Below are 20326 nucleotides of genomic sequence, written 5' to 3'. Positions count from 1 at the left end.
CAACTTTTATCTCTGCTCATTATTTTCTGTCTCATGTCATGATCCTCATATATCTTAGCTTTTTCTGTACTTCGACAAAACTACCATGAAAAACAAGCAACAAGCTTCATGTTAACCTGGAGATATCCTATAGTTTGCCCTGAATCATGCTTCAAGTAATTTTTGGGTCTAGTAGGAATTATTCTGAAGCGTTAAATTTGATAAGTGTGTTTGAAAACAAGTTGTCATTTCCCAATGTTCATTTATGCATTTATTTATTGCCATGAATTTCTTCATATTCGAACCCCTGATATGCTTTCATATTTGGTCAAGCTTGTGATAGTAATTTACATCTGTGCAGGCAGAAAACTCCTGGAGAACATACCAGTTGCAGCAAATGCAAAAGCCTCTATGGACAGTTTTGTGGGTATTGCTTATACATGAGGTGGATTTTTTAAAAAATCATATAGCAATGAAGTTAGTTTTCAATTGTTCCTCTGTGCTTCATAATAATCACTAAGCTGATTTGATTTGCCCATATAGCCTGTTTTCGTTTGTTTCATATATAACACATTTTGCATAAGACAACAACGATCAATTCCTGGTTATCCGTCAAAGTGTTTAGTAGTTCCATGATCATTTTCTGATGTTTGTTTCATGATTCACTAGGGTTTCAGTTTATCTTAGACAATTTTACGCAAAGCATTTCTGCATTCTACTTGCCAACTCTTATGAAAACACTAGTTGATTTCGTTATAAAATCCAGTGATCAGTCTTTATTTATTCATCTATTATTTATTCTGGAAACGTTGTACAGGTACGGAGAGAATCTGATAGAAGTCAAGGAGAACCCCGATTGGATTTGTCCATCTTGTCGTGGAATATGCAACTGCAGTCGTTGTCGCAGGGACGAGGGGTGGGCACCCACTGGTCCCATCTACAAGAAGGTTAGTATTGTCAACTATTCATATACATATACAAATATATATATCGTTGGAGCTTGCACTTTCTTCATTTCTGTGTTTTTGAATTACAGTAGCCAGTGGAAGACACCCATACAAAATCTAACTCCCTATATTTCTGTAGGTTGTTGCCTTGGGCTTCAAGTCTGTGGCACATTATCTCGGGACTCCTTGTTACTCGAGCGTTGACTCTAACGAAGTTCAAGTGATTGAAGATGAGGATGAAAAAGATGACATGGAAGAAGAAGAAGATGATGATGAGGAAAATGAATGATCAATTTCTTGTTGGAAGGCCGAGAGCTAACGTAGCATCCTAGGAAAACATAGCTCTCTGATTTTGTGCTTTGCTTCATGCAAAAGCAAATATATTTTGAAACTTAATAGGGTTTTCTTTGCATATCATCAAATGATAGTTAGCAATTTCCTTTTGTACTTATGATGAAATTGTTAAAACTTTGAAGTTCTTACGGTATAAAAATCCTAATCAACTGCTTTCTTTTCATACATATTGACCATATCACTAAAAGATGCTTATAATGTAACAGCATCAGAAATGCCGGAATACAATCCATAGAGAGAAAATCGTCGGAGATTGTTGACCTCATACCATGAATTGAGCGCTTCGAGGTTCCTATCCATCCCCGAAAACGTCAATTGAATGCCGATGTCGCAATCTACTGATCCGCCACCATGATTGTTTTTACATTTAGAATTCGGTACAGCACAGTCTTGGTTATTAAGACATACAGAGGAATCACCTACGCAGGATTCACATCCGAAGCTCTTCCAATACAGATTTTGCAGCGTTCCTTGCTGAAACTCGAGAACCTGCTGTTTTGATCATCAACAATTACATAAGGAAGAAGACAATGTGTGTTTAATTTGTTCTGAGGAAGAGTATTTACTTACTACTACTAATTATATATACATACCAAAGTGAAACTTGTTATTGTGTGAGTATTATCAGCAATCATTATCGGGAAAGATCTTGCTGCGTATTTCCGTCCAGCAAATGCTACCATGTAGCCTCCAGACAATACCTTTTCAGTAATCACATCATTAAAGAATCAAAACAAAACAAAAAAACAAGGAAGATCAAATATGAATAATAAATATTACCTCCGTCTCCAAATAAATGCCTCTCTTCCTATCCTATATAATTTATATTGGAAGAGAGACATGTATTTAGAGATGGAGGTAGTAGTTATTAGTACCGGATTGAAGGTGGTGGTATTGATGGTGAGGAGGGAAATTTCGTCAACCATTGGCCTAAAAAGTGCGAGTTGAGCAGATTTGGAGGCGAGCGCTAAACGTGTATCGCAAGGAGAATATTGAATCTCATCTTTGAAAAATGCTTCTTTGCTAGAAAATGCAATCCCAAATGTGAATCCGTCACCTTTCTCCACTTTAGCATCTAAGCAAGGATCGAATATTTCATTCGAATCTAAACCGCTTGTGCCGACGATTAGCATGGACATCGTTAGAATCGCCATAATTATCATCTCTGCTTCCATGCTGGAAAAGAAAGCCTCTATCCTAGGAAACAGAATTCATTACCTAGAAACCTTGCCAGGAATTTACAAGCTAAAATCTTTAGGATCAATGATTGTAGACCAATTTCTGGGAAAAAATATGTGATGGGAAAGAGAAATTCTTAAATAAAATAGTACCAAATTGAGAAAAATCAAGAAGGGTTTTATTTTATTTTGTAATCAGAGAAAATTATATGTATAAAGCAACCCTAAAAGAAATTCTTCGAATTCTTATCGTGTGCTGTTAAACTAAACCATGGTTAAAGAAAAAAATAAAAAATAAATGTATGGGAAGGGATCGAGAACCAAAAGACGAGGCAAATTCGGTTACATCGGCATGCCAAGTGGATCATGTCCCTCAAAGCAGTTATCCAACTCGAAAAATTATACTGGAAACTTTTTATTTTTTTTATTTTTAATTTCTTTAAGAGTAACACGAGATTTATCAAGAGGTCATCCATCCTAATATAATTCTCGTCCAAACATATTTACTTACGAATTTTGATGGGATCAGATAGATTAGTGGTAGTATGATCGCACTCGAAAAGCTTTTTTATTGTCAATAATTATCTTTTTCCATCAAACTTTTTTTTTTTTAATATATATTCTTAATATAATTCTATCCATAAATTTTCAAAGTTTAAGGTCGAATCCTATAACCTATCGAAGAAGTAAATGTTGAACCATTATTTTTGGTTTGAATTTGGTGGTAAAAACTGTAAATTTCATATGTATGTTGAGGATATTTAAGGTGTGGTATTTTTGTGTCTAAGTCTAACCGACAGTTTACCACGTAAGTCAAATTAACGGAGATGGGGTATAAAAACCGTGAAAGTATAAATATTGGAATATATTTATCTAACGGTTTAAATTGAAGGATATAAACGGTGGTGAATGTATAATGTGAGGGAAAAAAAAGCTCAATTTTATATTATGTTATTGGCTGTGCACAATTTTACATTCTCCAAACTTTTCTTTTTCTAGGACAAAGGCTAACAATGTGGCTCAGGGTTTGGCACATTTGAAGCTTTTTCCTCCTATGTTTTTCTCTCGTAATAATATGCCAACTTTTGTACTTGGTTGCTTTAGACCAAGCTAATTAATTTGATCAAATACATGGTAATATTCCCACGGATTTTTCTACTAAATCCATAAAAATTAATTTTTTTTGTCAACAGCTATCGTAATGAAGTGTAACGATCCGGCTTCTCGATCCGCTGGACATTTTCATCGGTCACAGTTAGGAGGCAAAAATACAGCATCGCTACAGAATCAATGTCTGTATCCAACGCCCGTAGCGATAGACTTTTTAAAACCATTTACAATTTTTTGACATTGATAGAACCCATCAATAGTTTATAACAAATCGTCTTCCAAATAGCTTCACAATATGGCAGTCATGCATAATAGGGAGAGAGTTTATTACAACCAATATTAGTTTTTCTTTTTCTTTTTTCTCTTCTTTAAAAAAAATATTAGTTTTTTATTTTTATGATAACAGCCAATATTAGTATATCGCTAAAGCAATTAAGTCTAATTAAAAATTTTGTGAAGGTGTCCATAGAATTTTATTAGTATTAATTATTTTTTTTCAAAAGAATTTTATTAGGATCATTGTTGATTTTGCTACCAAGGGATCATCAAGCGGTCCCAAGAGACCACCTTGATTCACACGTGTGCAAAAGACATTGTCCTATAATAAAAAAATTACCAGCCATCTCAAAATATATGATATTTTATAATTTTTAATTTCATCTAAAATAGATATGTATTTAATTCATATTTTTCATTAAATATATATTATTTTCGTTTTAAAATAGATATAAAATTTTCAATATAAATTATATATAAAAATTTATATTTATTTTAAAATAAAAATAATATTTATTTAAATAAATTTAAAAATATAAAATATAATATATTTTGATACGCAGATTATGATTTGTTCATGTGTCCGATTTATTCGCCACTTGTCACTACAAATTTGTCAATATCATCCAAAATTGTCATGTGGTGCATTTTATTCATCCACATCATAAAAATGACAAGTATGATTCGATCACGTGTGGAAATTTTGAACCGATTTTTGATAGGTCCAATATGGGTTTAGATCTGACCAGCTTTGACCAATTGGTCGGGGTTTCATTGGTCCGATCCGAGTTTGACCTGTCCGATTCCCGTTCGGATCAGGGTCAATCCGGATCCTTGACCACCTCTAGTTACCGACACACTCATACTCTCGATCCATCTATACTTGTTTATTATCTCTGTAAAAAAAAAGTCATATTTTCTGTATAAAATATATATAAATTATGATAAGTATTGTGGTAAGGCAGAATTATTAACTTACTGAACTATTGTGGATACATATTATATACTTTCTATTTATTTGACTTATGATACATCCGATGTTCAATTTATTCTTTTCTTTCATTTAAAATATGCCAACCGGATGTTTTATTAAATTACTGAACTATTCCTCGATAAATTATCTTGTGCCACAACCCCTAAATACTAATTCTATGTGTTGATCGAATTTATTTGATTTCCTTAGTATTTTTCTATAAATCAAAAGGACGAAACTAATAGTATAATTTTATAGACCATGAAAATAATTAATTAAATTCTTCCAATTGCATCTTATAGAAACTATGAATAACTATTTGAATTACTATTTGAATTCTTTCGATTATATATTTTATTGTTGAATCAAATTTTAACAAGTATTTTTTTTTCTTTTTTTTTTCTATTTTGATGATTTCTATTGGTATTTTATGACTGTTATGTTAATGAATTATCATAAAATTTATAAAAATTGAAATATCAAGATATTACAAATCACGATTGCAAATATATCATGAATGGAAAAATTTTATGACTAATTATTTAACATTTGTTTCTTGATATTTCCCAACAAAAAGAGAGATGGGAGTGTGCCCTCTAAAGGTGGGGCCCTCGAGGGAGCTAAGTTTTCAATGTGTTCGATCGATATGTCTTCCGATGAACCTCGCTGCCTCTTATCGTGACCTCTTCCCTTATTATTAGCCATTTGTGTTGGATTGTGGTTGTTGAAATAAATCAAATTTGATTGAAAATTTGTAGAAGAGAGAAAGAGAACATTGAAGGTGCTTGTTGAGTAGTTTTTTAGATATAAAAAAAGACGTACGATACAGACGGGAAAAAAGAAAAATTTGATTTCAAAATGAAAATAAACATTTAAGGTGAGTTTACACAAGTATTTTTGTCCCTGTCTGATGTTTGGTATGGATTGGTACCGATTATCGATTTGATTTTAATCCCACCTAAAAGTATGTGACAATTCATGACAGAAATTCTATAAAAAATTATAGAAAAAACATATATTTTCGTCCCTTACGTTTTACCTGTAACACCTTTTCAATCCCTCACGTGTCTCTGTTAGCCTAAAAAACCGCCACGTTTTCCACTAGCGACCAAAGACATCCCTCATCCGTTAACTTCACCTACGTGGCACCTATGTGGCACTACATAGCGCCAACTCAGGCCTAGTCAGCTAACATACTCATATAATTGCGACATGTGTTAGTGACACGTCACAATTTTTTGCCACATCACAATTTTTTGCAAAGAAAAATGTGGCGCGTCAAAGTTTTTTATGAGTCAAATGACATGTGTCAAAAATATATTGATCCGTTAGATGACTACGTGCCATTAGGTGCCACATCTGTAAAGTTAACGGTAGAGGAGTATCTGTGGTTGCTAGCAGAAAACGTGAGGATTTTAGGATAACGAAAAAACGTGAGGGACTGAAAAGGTGTTACAGATAAAATGTGAGGACGAAAATATATATTTTCTCAAAAGTTATATGACTAGCGTGTTCCTATGTATCAATTTGATTTACCAATAACCTAATAAAACCAATCTAACCTCTTCGAGACTCCGAACTTCTCTAACAATGTGAATTTTCTCAGCTCACTCTCCTTAATATGCCAACCATTTCACAATCATCGTTGTAGATATGCTATTTGGCATTCTCTCGTCACCACATCGACGACAAATAAGCGAAAAGAGAAAAAATAGTATACACATCAAATAGTATACTCAATCTTTTCAGTGGATAAAAAATAGTATATTCATAAAATAGTATGTTTAAAATCAAAATTGAAAAGATAAATTTTATATGACAAAAAAAAGTTGAATGGAAAAATGGTCCCAAAAATCATAAAAATTAAAAGTTAAAGTTGAGTATACAATTTAGTATACCCACTTTAAAATAGTATAATCATATAATTCTACCAAATCCACATTGCAAATAGTATACCTTCATTGAGGATATTCTTAGGTATGTCTTCTTGGCCGCACCGTTTAAATATCTCCATCGATGTTCTTCTGCATGCGGTGTTGTTTTCATTCTCCAGGTGGAATCCAAACCCCTCACACCCTGATTCCACTATCAGTGCCGCATTAGTAGCTGTAAGATTTCATTCGATTGAGATTGAGCTTTTCGGCTAGTACGATCAATCCGGCTAGACTAAAATCCAGACACAATCAATGATTTGGGTAGATGACGATGATGATGGGTTGAAAAGGAATCGAAAGCCGATACATTGGAGAAGGGCGAAGATGTATAGCATACTGAGGTTCCCAATTGGCTACGACGACAATAAGTAGAATTGGTGTTGAATCCAAGTCAACAAATTATTGCATCTTCAACGCCCAACCCAGCACTAGGCGTCGGTTAAGAGCCAAGTCCACCCCGACAATCATTTGGATTGGAAAGCACATGACAACAAGGATCTAGACACTGGTTAAGAGGGAAACCCACCCCAACGCTGTACTTCGGTTAAGAGTCAAGTCCAACCCGACAATCCTTTTTAGTGCCAAAACGATATCTATACTACGCCTATAAAAAAAAACTACGTGTAAGTCGTCGGTTAAGAGGCACACCCACCCCGACGGCTCTTTTTGTTTGGGCGGAATTAGAAATTGGAGTCCCAACGAGAAAAGATCAAGATGTCGGTTAAGAGGCACGCCCACTCGAGTACTTCCTTATACAATGGAAAAATCTAAAAAGTCCTAAAAAAAAAAGGTCAAGCTGCAGGTTAAGAGTTATGACCACACCAACGATTCCTTATATTTAGGCCAAGATCCAAATTTTTCGAAAGAATAACATCACGATTACGAGCCCAAGAGCCAGAATCGATGATGTATTCTTCTCCGATAGGTAAAGTTTCCCAAAGTCCAGAAGGCAGAGCTGGTTAAGAGGTACGCCCAACCCAACAATAGACGTCAACAAAGAGGTACGCCCACACCGACACTCCTCTCATACAAAAAGTGTTGAAGTATTAAAACGCTTCTAAAAAAGATAGACAGCCTACGTTTTCAAGGTCTTCAAAGTTTTGGGCGGCTTCGCTCGTATCAGCATCTACTGACTTTGAAAAACTCTGTAGAAGGTCCCGACGCCGATCCTACGACATTGCGCCTCGAATGCGTTGATCAAGCCGAATGCCCAACCAATGAACATCTGAGGGATGATGCTGTAAGAGTTCATCAGAGCAACATTAAATTATGAGACAGGGAATGACTCTCCATTTTGCGAAGCATACTCCGACATTGGCATTCCCATAGACCAGCTCCACAGTAGCTCCTCAGGCAAGGGCATCAAGAACTCATATTGTCCGTGAGCGAGAAGGCGTACACACTCAACCAGTTATCCAGACGCTGTTGGCCCATCACCATCGACTGACAATCAAACGTGTCCGCCCAAGACATGTCGTCACCCCATTCAATTTTACGGGTTATGGGCCTGTGGGCCGACTCGGGATCGGAATCACGAAAACACGACTTTTCGGCACAATCAAGGCAGGTCAGGAGTTCATAATCATCAAGATCAGTTTTAGACTCGGCTAACCCCTCATAACCATGCTGGTCCCTTTCGAAGACAATCGAATCCTCATCATCTTTAGCCCGACATCGACCTATACTATCGGCCTCAGCATGCTCACCGCCAAAACCATCATCTTCGGCTTTGCGACTCTTAGCTTCGTTACACTCGGCCTCAAATCGGTCGGAAGGAAGATCTGAAAAAACACTCTCCCCGACATCTCTGAATTGGGGCTAGTCACTGACCCCTCCTCAGCACTTACCACTACATCTATAGAGAGAGGGTCATAAATAGTACCTATGTCCATGAGCTCAAGCGCCTCCGGCGTCTTCATTTTGCTTAACGACATCTTGCCACGGCCAAGCTTGTGACCCTCAGCCACAATAGTGGGAACTATCTCACGGTACTCCTCCGTGGTGAAATCCTCTGGTATGTCTAGATCTTCCAGAGGAGGAGTTCGGCCTGGCAGTCTCCGACCAGCAGTAACTTGGTGTCGGCCAGAACGGGATGAAGAGCCCGATTTCTTGGAAGATAACTTGCCAGAGGACATGATTGCAGAAGAGAAAGAACGGAAATGATGACAGAAGACTGGAAAAGGGAAAATTAGAAAAAGAAAATGAAGATCTATCTCGGCCAGTTAGATTCAAAAGAAATTTCGGCAGAGCTCGACTGGAAAATTTTTAGAAACCAAAAGAGAGCAGAAGAAAGAAGACTATTTATAGAAAAGTTTGTACGCACAAACATCCAAGCGGCGTGTTCCAAAAGTCTGAGGGCGAAAAGACATCTGAGAAGCCAAACAGACGACACGTTAACTTAGCGTGCTAAGGTGCAGTCCCCATTTTTCAAGAAATCTTCCTCACTCTTACATCGAAATTAATGCCCGACTGCAACAAGCTGCAAAGCCGCATACCGCTTTATCATCATCAGAAGACAAATAACCTTCCCCTCAGAACGAACAAGGCAAGACTCAAAATTCGAAGACCGACTCCTTCCTAAGAGAAGTCGACTGAAGTCGAAGACTAAGATCCCCACATCGACAAAGGCTCGGGGGCATATCAACCGGGACAAGGCTAAGGCTTATGCCAAACCGACATTATTGAAGCCAAGGTTACGACTCCAGGCTTGAACAAGACACACGAGTCCAATAAAAGTCCACGACGAGCTGTATTTCTTCCACGAGATCGTACCCTCTCCTGCAAGAAAGGGGGAAAATGATACAACATAAGGGCTTTTAGATAATTTGGATCGAGCTGTCGTAGGCTCCTCCGGCTGGGGACCGGCTAGGTAAGTGCAGCGGCTCCGTCTCCTTTGTGAGGCTACACGCTCGGGTGTTCGGACACCACCGGCCTCGCCGTCTCGAAGATGCCGAAGCGCCCAAGGCCGAGGAGACCTACAGCCTCACAATTGTACAAGTCGCTTTCAGTACTGACAGTCTATGTCAAACTTAAAGGTCTCTCTTATATAAAGATCCATCTCAGATGTCCAGAGTAAGCCAAGACTTACGCTTAGAGACACACAAGAGACTTAAGGACACTTTACTCTTTCTCTAAAAGTTGGACACTTCCCTCTCTAGACTTGAGATCCACCACGTAGCCGCTCAACTTCGTGTTGAGCCTCGCTAGGTCCGGATAGGTCGTAGACGCCCAAATACTTGTCACTCCCCATTTTGTCCTAAGTCTGAAACCTAACTCGAAGACTGATCGAAAAGAGGCGTGCGCTCTCCATCTCTGACTTGTTTCATTCTAGTCGAAACAATAATGTATTATACAAATTTTTATGTAAAGTCCTTGCTAATAGACTGAAGACGATCTTGGCTCGTATAGTTTCATCTGCTCAGTCTCCATTTGTTCTCGAAAGAATGATTACTGATAATATCATAGTGGCTTTTGAACTAATATATAGCATGAAAAGGAAAAGGCGAGGAAAGTATGGAGAGGTTGCTTTAAAACTAGATATAAGCAAAGCTTATGATCTGGTAGATTGGCGATTTTTAGAGTATATTATGCAAAGGCAGGGATTTTATACTCAATAGATTTCGTGGATCATGATGTGTGTGACTTCAGTTAATTATAGTATACTGTTTAATGGGGCAGAAGTTGGACCGATCATTCCAAAATGAGGGTTACGCCAAGGAGATCCACTATCACCTTATTTTTCTATCTTATGTGCTGAAGGATTGTAGTATCTTCTCCGAAAGGTAGAATTGGAGGGCCGAATTCGTGGGGTAAAAGTGGTGCGCCGAGCTCCTTCTATTTCACACTTATTGTTTGTTGATGATAGTATATTATTTTTTCGTGTTACCACTTCAGATTCTCATGTCCGTAAAGAATATATTGAATGATTATGAAAGAGCGTTGGGACAAGCAGCTAACTATAGAAAATCTGGAATTGTTTTCAGTTCTAATGTGGAAGCGGAGAGTGCGGCTACCATCAAAGATATATTGGGAGTGAATATTCCACAGGACCATGGCAGATATTTGGGATTACCTTCTCTGATCGGAAAGAATAAGATGCAAAATTTTTCTATCCTAAAAGAGCGATTGCAGGCATGTCTTGGAAATTGGAAATCTCGAATTTTGTCAAGATCAGGAAAGGAAATACTTCTTAAAACGGTGGCGCAGGCTTTACCAAATTATTGCATGAATGTTTTTCTTATACCGTTAGGTACTTGTGATGCTCTACAGAAGATGATGAACTCTTTTTGGTTGGGTACGTAATCTAATGGATCTCCAAAAATTCATTGGTATTATTGGGATCATTTATGTGGACCGAAAGACCGTGGAGGCTTGGGTTTCTAGTTACTCCATTTATTTAACCTGGCTATGCTTGCTAAGCAAGGATGGAATCTTATTGATAATTCATCCTCTTTTCCGACTCAGATTCTCAAAGCTAAATATTATCCTAGGAATGGATTCCTAGATGCATGTGAAGGATATAATCCTAGTTTTATTTGGAAGAGCATATTGCGAAGTAGAGACGTGCTAAAAAGGGGAACTCGATGGCGCATCGGTAACAATGCTTCTGTTTCAGTTTGGAATGATCCCTGGATACCTAAGGATGGAGATTATTATGTGCACACGCCTATGATGGAGAGAATGGAGGACTTACAAGTTAAAGATCTCATAAACGAAGATGCCACAACTTGGGATGCCACAATGATAAGAGGAATTTTTTCTGATATTGATGTCCACATAATACTAAGAATACCTCTCCCAAGAATTAATTGCCATGATCGGTTAGTGTGGACAGAAACGATGAATGGCTATTACTAGGTGAAAACTGGGTATCAATTAGCTGTCCAACATATAGACAAGATGATCGGAGAAGCATACTAGTGAACGGAGATCAGGAAAGTAGATGGCGCAAACCACCAACAGGAATCCTTAAATGTAACTTTGATGGGGGCAATACATGAAATCAGTGAAAGATCAAGCTACGGGGCAATTGTCAGAGATGACCAAGGACGATTGCTAGGAGGACTTTCTGTTTACCTTGATGTGCTTCTTTCTCCAATACTCACAGAAGTTTATGCTTTCAGAGAGACTATGAGATGGCTTCTTCTACAAGGATACACTTCAGTCATACTTAAAATGGACTGCCATAATCTTGTTAATGTATTCCATAAGACTGACAATGGAATTAATGAAATTAGCATGTTGATATCAGAATGCAAGATGATGGCTTTGCAATTTGCATGTTTCTCGTTAAGATGGATCCGAAGACAAGAAAATATGGTAGCTCACATTTTGGCACAGGTTGCAGTATTATATAATAATAACAATAGTTGGAACGACTTACCAACAACAATTATAACACTAGCTTTATCTGATGTACAAGTTTCTGATTTGGAATAAATAATACAGCAACTTTAAAAAAAAAAAAAATAATGGTTCATGAATTATCATAAAATTTATAATGAAATGAACAATCAAAATATCATAAATTACAGTTGTAAATATTAAAATATTGTGAATGGAAAGTTTTGATGATTAATTAGTAAATATTTGTTTCTTGATATTTTTAAGTAAAAAGAGAGGCCGGAGTAGGTCTTATGATGGTGGAGTCTGTGAGAGAGTTAAGAAATTTCCAACATGTATTTGATCGATATGTCTTTCGGTGAATTTCTTTACCTCTTATCGTGACCTTTTTTCTCTATTATTAGTTGATTGTGTTGGGTTGTGCTTGTTGAAATTAATCAAATTTGATTGAAAATTTGGAGAAGAGAGAAAATATTGAAGGTGCTTGTTGAGTTGTGTTTAAGGTAAAAAAAAAAAAGACAACACACAGGGAGAAAAGAAAAAAATGTCTTCAGAATGAAATTAAACACTTAAAACTTCTATTTCACCTTGATTCAATTTCTGTGGGTTTGTTTGGACACATGGATTGGTTTATTCCAAATAAGTATGAGTAACACAACTACTTATGAAAAATTTTGTCCCGTATATGACACGTGGCTTGATTTCATCGAAATGGACATCTTTGTAATTTTAAAAAAAATGTTAATCGAATGGGACTAAATAGAGTATCAAATATTGAGACTTAAATACCCAAACGTGATCATGAAAGATAATGTACCCTTAAAAATCTATAATAAGGGCCCAACTCTTAATTTTGCGGTATTTCTAATATCGATGATGGAGTAGAAAATGTTATAAACATGTTGACTTATCGTCGCATTCATTTACCAATTAGTATTAATTAATGTTGATGCTATATATTCAACTTCAAATGTTTACCATTCGTTTTAGGGCGAATGTACTAAGTTGTTTCTTTTGTTGAGCATGCTTCAAATTTAGACAAGTACTACTTATAATATTTGATAAATAAAAGTTGATTCGATTTACTACTTTTTGTCTTCATGAATTATGGTTCATTTTATCTCCCTTTTAATTTAATTTTTTTGATAAATACCGACTTATTTAGTTGGCATAGAATTTACTGGTCTCTAAAAAAATTAGGATTCTTTTTTTTTATTTTTTATAAATGGCATAAGCCAGCTTTCATTCCATAAAAATGTCCGAACGGACAATATCCGCTACATGAGAAAATAGTGCAGTAAGTGAAAAACAAGACGCATACGAAGAAGAACTAGAAAAAAGTTTCGCTAGATTATGCGCTAACTTATTTCCTTCTCTCTTTATAAATAAAAATAAACAAATATTAAACCCAGAACTAAATTCTTAGTGACATTAGGATTGTAAATGAGAGTGTAATTTAGTTTATGATCATCTCCCTCTGGTCCACTTCAAATGTCGCGTGATGAAAGTTATTTTGGTATATTTTAAGTGACGAAATCTATCTATATTTGAGTTATTTTTTTTAGTCTTATTCTAGCATTTATTTCAATAAATACTCCATTTTGAATAAATATATATATGATTTTTGAATAATAAATAATAAACATACATTTAATTTTTTTCAGGTTAATTATTTTTTTAAACGTCGCAACTTTCATTATGCGACACTTAAAATGAACTTGTGACAATACATAGTACCACTTCGGTATTAGAATGTCATTTTGCATGATTTCACGCTTAACAATATTACTAATATAAAGGCATAATTTGTTCTACCTTTACGATTTAATCCTTTATCTTTTTCTATTAAAATAATCATTGACCGTTAATTATTAGTGGGATGGAGAGTTATTGGTGGGGTAAACATGAAAATATTATGTTGGAATGCTAAATAAAATAATTATTTGAAGATAAAAAATCATTAAAAACGACATCTATTCTAATACGAATGGAGTATATATTCATTTTCTGTATATATTCAATTAAAAATCGATTTCGAATATCATGTATCACGTTCTGTAATGAGATACTCCTTCCGTCTTGTATTAGTTGATGTTTTTTTTGTCACTACACATATTAAAAACACAACTTTCAAGATAAAAATAGTCTATATTTTATCATTTATTTTTTTTTTCTTTCTTATTTAATTAATATATATATATATATATTTTTATGTGTTCGTGAAAAGAGAGACAAATAATAAATATATAATTTTTTTTCTTTTTTATTTAATCAATATTTTTTATATGTGTTCGTGAAAAGAGGGACAAATGATAAATATATAAAATTTATAATAATATTCTAAAAACATCAATTATTTAAAGACAAAAAAAATCTAAAAAATGCTATCTATTCATATACGAAAAGAGTATTTCATTGCTTGATTAATACAAACCTTTATTGTAATCTCTTACTAGTTTATAGATCTTTTTAGAATAAAATATATCTATATGCCTCAAAATTAACATTTTGAAAAAATAAAAATAAGTCATAATCTTTTAAATTGAAAAAAATAAATCAATTAAAGTTTTTAATTAAATGTATCACTCAAGATTTCTGATTTTATGCGAATCACAATGATCGATTTAATCGATTGGTTAAAACATATGTCAGATATCTTTCATTAAAATTGAAGATTCGACTTGACTACGTGTAAGAAAAAAAGAAAATTCTGATTTTATTTTGAAGGAAAAAAAAAGATTTGGCTTCCTGTATTTCATTTTCTAATGATTAGTTGTACTTTTGGTTGTTGCATAGGATTTGAGTCATCACTCACTGATGTTTTTGTTGTTTCTGTGGGCTCACCAAAACTCGTTTCTTTTAACACAACTCAAACAATAAAGACAACCCAAGCTGAGTTGAAACAAATTTCACGAGTGACCGAGTCACCACCATGACTCGTTTAACTTTTTAGGTCAAAGTTGCTGTCTTTTTCTCCTTCTCTATCGATTTTCTTTCTTTTTTTTAGTGTTCTGATTCTGACTAAAAAAAATAGAAAACCCATAAAATTTAGAGAGAGTGAGAGAGAAGACCCAGATCTGAAAACTGAGAGCTGAGACCAAATTCAACACTTGAAGACCCAAAGTTTCAATCTTTATTTATGATCTGAAGACCCTTTTGTCTGAGTGAAACATGGCGCCTTGTCCTTCATTCCATAAGCTCGTTGTCTCCAACACTTTTCAAGACCGCAGATTGGTATGCCTTCTTCACTCTCATACACAAAATTATCGACTTTTGCTTTGTTTCATTTCATGGGTTTTGTAGAATTTTAGTGGGGTTATCTTAGATTGTGTACAGATGAAAGAGTGAGTGAGACTGATTAAAATGTTAATCTAAAATTCTCTTTTAGTTTTGCTGTTTGGAAGATAATTGCTAAGAGATGGATGGATGGATGGATATATATGCCTTATTCATAATAATGATGGAAATGTTAAATTTTACATTTTGTAAAGCAATGCATTGTTGGGTGTGAGCTTGAGACTTGACTTTTTTACCCCATTAATTAATGAATCCATGAAACTAGTTTTCAGAATTGCTTGATTGCTTGGGTTGTCAACTTCTCATTGTATGTGACGGAGCTCGTTTGATCATATCTCTGTCCAGAACCCATGGTTTTCAGAATTTCTCTGCAGTATGGTTGATTCTTTTTCCTTGAAAGTTCTAACTAATGGATCATAATTTTCTATTTTTTCCCAGAGGATCCCAGAAAATTTTCTCAACGCGCACAGAATCGAACTATCCGTTGCTGTCACTCTCAAGGTCCCTGATGGTCATGTCTGGCGTATCGGATTACAAAAAGTCGACAACAAAATCTGGTTAACTGACGGTTTACTACAATTCTTGCAGCGCCATTCTATCCGTGTTGGTTACCTCTTAGTCTTCCGATACGATGGGGACTCTTCATTTTGTGTCTTCATTTTCAATCTGGCCTTTTCCGAGGTAAACTATCGTTCGAATACCATCGAAAATCCCAACCATGGCAGACATAGTCGTATATTCGAAGAAATGGAAGACGAAGACGTAACCAGTTCCTTGCCTCCTACCCCTTATCACAATATAGCTGAACCTTTGAAAAACAAACTTTTTGCTGAACGTGTCAATCATTTCACACTCAGCAAAGCTTATAACCCTTCTTCAGCCACACAAATGTCTAGTGGTTCTGCTAGTAAAGTTAATAGTAATCCCACAATCAACTGGACTGGTGAAGGTAACATGCATCTAAACAGTTCACAGGCAGCAAATCAATCTACATCTGATCTAGGGTTTCAGTTAAATGGAGTTGAGTTTAAAAATGTGATGAATAACAAGAAATTGGGCAGTGCAGGTCAAGAAACAGTTAAAGTTAGTAAAAAAAGAGGACGGAAGAAGAAGAAACTCGAAAATGGCGAGTCACTTCAATATTATTTTTGATCCCTTTTAGTCTTATATGTCAGTGATAATTGTTTTAATATCAATAAATATAATTTGCAGATGAGATTGAGAAGACTCCTGTTGCTGAAAATGAAACAGAAGCAGATATGAGCCATAGACTTTATTTAAGTGCTGCAGCACGAAAGAGAACGGTGACAGCTGAAGAAAGAGAACGAGCAATGAATTCTGCCAAAGCCTTTGAGCCTCCAAATCCTTTCTGCCGAGTTGTCCTCCGACCATCTTATCTATACCGTGGATGTATCATGGTGTGCAATTTTGTGTTTCCATTTCTATATCTATTTTTTTCTGCTTGAATTGCATATTTTCCTTAACATACATTTTCCTTTTGTTTCTTTTTACGTTTCAATGCAGTATTTGCCATCCACCTTTGCTGAAAAGTATCTAAGTACAGTTTCGGGTTTCATAAAGCTTCAGTTGACTGATGGAAAGCAGTGGCCTGTCCGATGTCTTTATAGAGGTGGCCGAGCAAAGTTAAGCACAGGTTGGCATGACTTTACAGTTGAGAACAATTTGGCAGAAGGAGATGTATGCGTCTTTGAGCTGATAAGGGGAAGAGAATGGGTGATCAAAGTTACTGCATTTCGTGTTCACGACAATGTAGGGATACTGAACCGCAATTGATCAAATAAACCAAATGGAAGCAACTAGTTTTAAGATTTTAGTACAGAGAGTTTTCTTGGGTTTGACAAACTGCTGTAAATAGTTTTCTGATCATGTCTGGATTATACTTTAAAATCTATGACTTGTGTGTTTTTATATAAGTTTTACTCTTTATTTCTCTCTTCATTCATGGCTTCTGTCTTTATGGATGGAATTTGAGTTGGTCATGGACTACTTATTGAATGCACAATTGATGATTTGGTCTTTGACATTTTAGATATCAAATGGCAATCGCTGCAAAATACATAGCAATTCAAAAACTATCAAGAAGAACAAAGAATTTTTAAAATATAATCTACGTACATTAATTAATATATGCAGTACAATGAAATTACCGGGTGTTGTGACAAAAAACATCACAGTGATGGAAGGGTCACTGTAGAGTCGTCGGCACGATCGAAACCTGCAAATAGAATAGAACAATAGGGGTGCTTCTACGGTCTAATACGGAACCAACAAGACTCACCACACGGCCGGGGCCGAGTGATGTGTAGCTGCCGAATAGAGGTGAATAAGCTTCTCTCGTGCGAGAAGCTTGTATGAACACGCGTGAGCAAAAGGTCAAAATGATGTTGTTTCTCTGTGAATACGAGAGAACTTGAGAGATGTCTCTAGAGTTTTCCCTTAAGAGAGATTATATAGGACGGAGTCCCACTGATCGAGGGATCTTATTCCCTGTAATCTTCTATACATGGCAGTCTCCTTAATGGAGAATATCTCTAAGTCCAGGACATCAGCCGGTAGGGCTTGCTTCCTTTTAGGGCTTTCTTCCTCGGTCAGTCGGGCTTGGCCGGCTGACTTCTGTGGGCCGAACCTGAGTCTTTGTGCATCCGTCCTTTCGGTAGAGAACTTGGCCTCACTCCGAGAAGTCCATATGTGCAACCCGTTTGCATTTGTCCTTTCGGTAGAAAACTTGGCCTCAGTCCGAGAAGTCCTTATGTGCAATTTTTGTTTTTGTGCATCCGCCCTGGCCAAGGTTTTCCGGAGAACTTTCGTTGTCCGGACGTATCGACGCGAACCAAAACTTATGCACATCTTTAAAGTTGCGCATCCGTTCTGGCTGAGGTTTTCCGGGGGGCTGTCGTTACCCGGACGTATCAACCCAAACCAGAACTTATGTACGTCTTAAGACAGGCTTCCTCCCTTCCCCCGTACGGGACACTCGTCAGCCCCCGTAACTCCATCCCCTATTCAAATCAGGAATGGCCATGAAAGAAAAAGCATTTATTTTGAAAAATGAAAGACCACAACACTTTGGGTGTTTTTGTTTTTTATAAGAAAAAAGAGTTCTTTTAAACATTTGAAAAAATAAACAAGCAATTGGGCCTTAGGTCCTTATTCAGCTATTCCATCCGGGTTCTTTAAACGCGTTGGGGTCTTCTACTGGATGCTTCGGCCAATACTTCTAACCACTTCGATCATCGATTGATGCTGCATATAGCTCTCTTGCCATACTGAGGCACACTTCCTCTTGGTTTGTCGCCGTGTCTTCGTTGGCCATACCCAAGGCGTGTGGATCATCGTCAGCCGGCTTGGGCCGAGAGGGGCCACTCAGGTTCTCTGTTCTTTCGGTGTAGTGCACCACCTTGTTTTCGCTTTCATAATTATGCAATATGTTTGGCATGGGCATGTCGGTGGTTACCTGGTTGTTACGGGGTCGTCCGATGATCCACGAGCCTTGGGTAGCTGGAGGGGGAAACGTGCCGTCCCTGGTTCTAGCAGTGTCTGCCTCATCGCCTTGGCTCCTGGAACCCCTCGCCGTTGGTGGTCGAAATGCTGCTCCGGATTAGGAAAAGGCTTCAGGTCTTCTAAGTCCATGACCCGAACACTCTCTTGATTGACACTCTGGGAGTGCCGTGGCGTGTCCTCCAGCACCAAAAATAAAACCTCCGACAAGAGGTTCTAGGCTGCAGCGGTTGGCCCATGCCCTCCCAAAGGTCTTTCTGGGGCCAATGGCGACGGTATGGTCTGGCCGAGGGTGATATACCCTCGGATCTTCTTGTAGGAAGGCCTTGGGACGACGGAGATCTTAGGGTTTCACCCCTTGATCATATCACCTGAGAGTTCGGTGGTCTTCCATCGTCCAGAGGGTAGTACAGTAGCAGCTACGGGCTGCTTCCTGGTCTCCTTTGACGTATCTTATGTCATTGGGAGTCGAAAACTTCATCACCTGATGTAGAAAAGATGCCACTCCTCTAAAGATCGCAATTCCATCTCTTCCAAGGATCGCTTTATAACCTGTCGTCCTTCCATGACCACCGAGGCGACTCCCTTTGTCATCCGCCGGTCGTCGTGCCCCAAGGTGATTGGGAGTCAGATAAATCCTATCACCGGAGGTTCAGATGGTTTGGCTGCATAGATTACCCCTGAGGGTGGGGTGAGATTCTCCTTTCGGAACCCTAGGACTAAGAACGCGGAGTAATATAGGATATTGACCCCGCTTCCATCATCCACCAGGATTCCTTTAACCAGCGCTCCAGCTATCTGAACAAAAATTACCAGGGGGTCGGCATGCTGCTGGTCGACCCCGCACATATCCTCGTCAGAGAAGGAGATGGGAACTTCGCACATATTTGGCAGGGGACTATTCTCCTGACGGTCGGGCTCTTGAAAGATCGTATAAGCGTAGCGCGAGGGCACAATGGCATCGGAATGATCGTCCTGGTCATTTTCGGTTGTCGAGCCAGATGGTTGAGGAGCTCCCCACAAGATGAGGTCCCCAATCTCCTTCTTTAGCTGGCCGATCTCCAATGTGATATGGTCGTACTCCCTATGGTACTCACAATACGACTTCGAAGTCCCTTGAATGTTCGAAGGGATGGTCAAGGCTTCCGTAACTGGCGGCTGGTTGTAGAAGCCGTCCCTTGACCGGGTTTCCCTATACTCAGGTCGCATGGGCCTCGGAGACCACCCTGGGAGGGTAATCGATCGTAGTTCTGTCGGTATTTTGGGCGGTCGCCGCTCTTTGATGGCCGATGGCGATAGTAGGAGGCCTGTTGACGACCTCGAGGCAGTCTGGTGCCAGAGGGTGGATCCGGTTGCCTTATAGGAGCCACTTCGAGGAGATGGTCAACAGTCCTTCCCTCTTCGGTAGGTTCTGAG

General features: G+C 37.5%; 4 protein-coding genes across 4 annotated transcripts; 3 read left to right on the top strand and 1 right to left on the bottom strand.

Moving 5' to 3' along the window:
* Positions 1-1472: 1472 nt before the first annotated feature.
* LOC139881006 (uncharacterized) lies at positions 1473-2434 on the bottom strand. Its single transcript, XM_071865548.1, has 3 exons — positions 2156-2434; positions 1874-1981; positions 1473-1769 (listed from the first exon to the last, which is right to left on the bottom strand). The coding sequence occupies exons 1-3, from the start codon at positions 2432-2434 to the stop codon at positions 1473-1475; spliced, it is 684 nt and encodes a 227-aa protein (XP_071721649.1).
* Positions 2435-10194: 7760 nt separating this feature from the next.
* LOC139881005 (uncharacterized) lies at positions 10195-11608 on the top strand. Its single transcript, XM_071865547.1, has 3 exons — positions 10195-10311; positions 10646-11045; positions 11175-11608. Exons 1-3 carry the CDS (start codon positions 10195-10197, stop codon positions 11606-11608), a joined length of 951 nt encoding a protein of 316 aa, XP_071721648.1.
* Positions 11609-11734: 126 nt separating this feature from the next.
* Positions 11735-12208, top strand: LOC139881004 (uncharacterized). The gene is made up of 2 exons (XM_071865546.1): positions 11735-12091; positions 12200-12208. Exons 1-2 carry the CDS (start codon positions 11735-11737, stop codon positions 12206-12208), a joined length of 366 nt encoding a protein of 121 aa, XP_071721647.1.
* Positions 12209-15265: 3057 nt separating this feature from the next.
* Positions 15266-17185, top strand: LOC139881003 (B3 domain-containing transcription factor VRN1). The gene is made up of 5 exons (XM_071865545.1): positions 15266-15328; positions 15830-16286; positions 16464-16517; positions 16604-16809; positions 16916-17185. Exons 1-5 carry the CDS (start codon positions 15266-15268, stop codon positions 17183-17185), a joined length of 1050 nt encoding a protein of 349 aa, XP_071721646.1.
* The last annotated feature ends 3141 nt before the right edge of the window (positions 17186-20326 follow it).

Source organism: Rutidosis leptorrhynchoides, unplaced genomic scaffold (genome assembly GCF_046630445.1).
Source record: "Rutidosis leptorrhynchoides isolate AG116_Rl617_1_P2 unplaced genomic scaffold, CSIRO_AGI_Rlap_v1 contig103, whole genome shotgun sequence".
NCBI lineage: Eukaryota > Viridiplantae > Streptophyta > Magnoliopsida > Asterales > Asteraceae > Rutidosis > Rutidosis leptorrhynchoides.
Note: the sequence above shows the minus strand (reverse complement) of the source record. Positions and strands in the feature narration are given on the sequence as shown.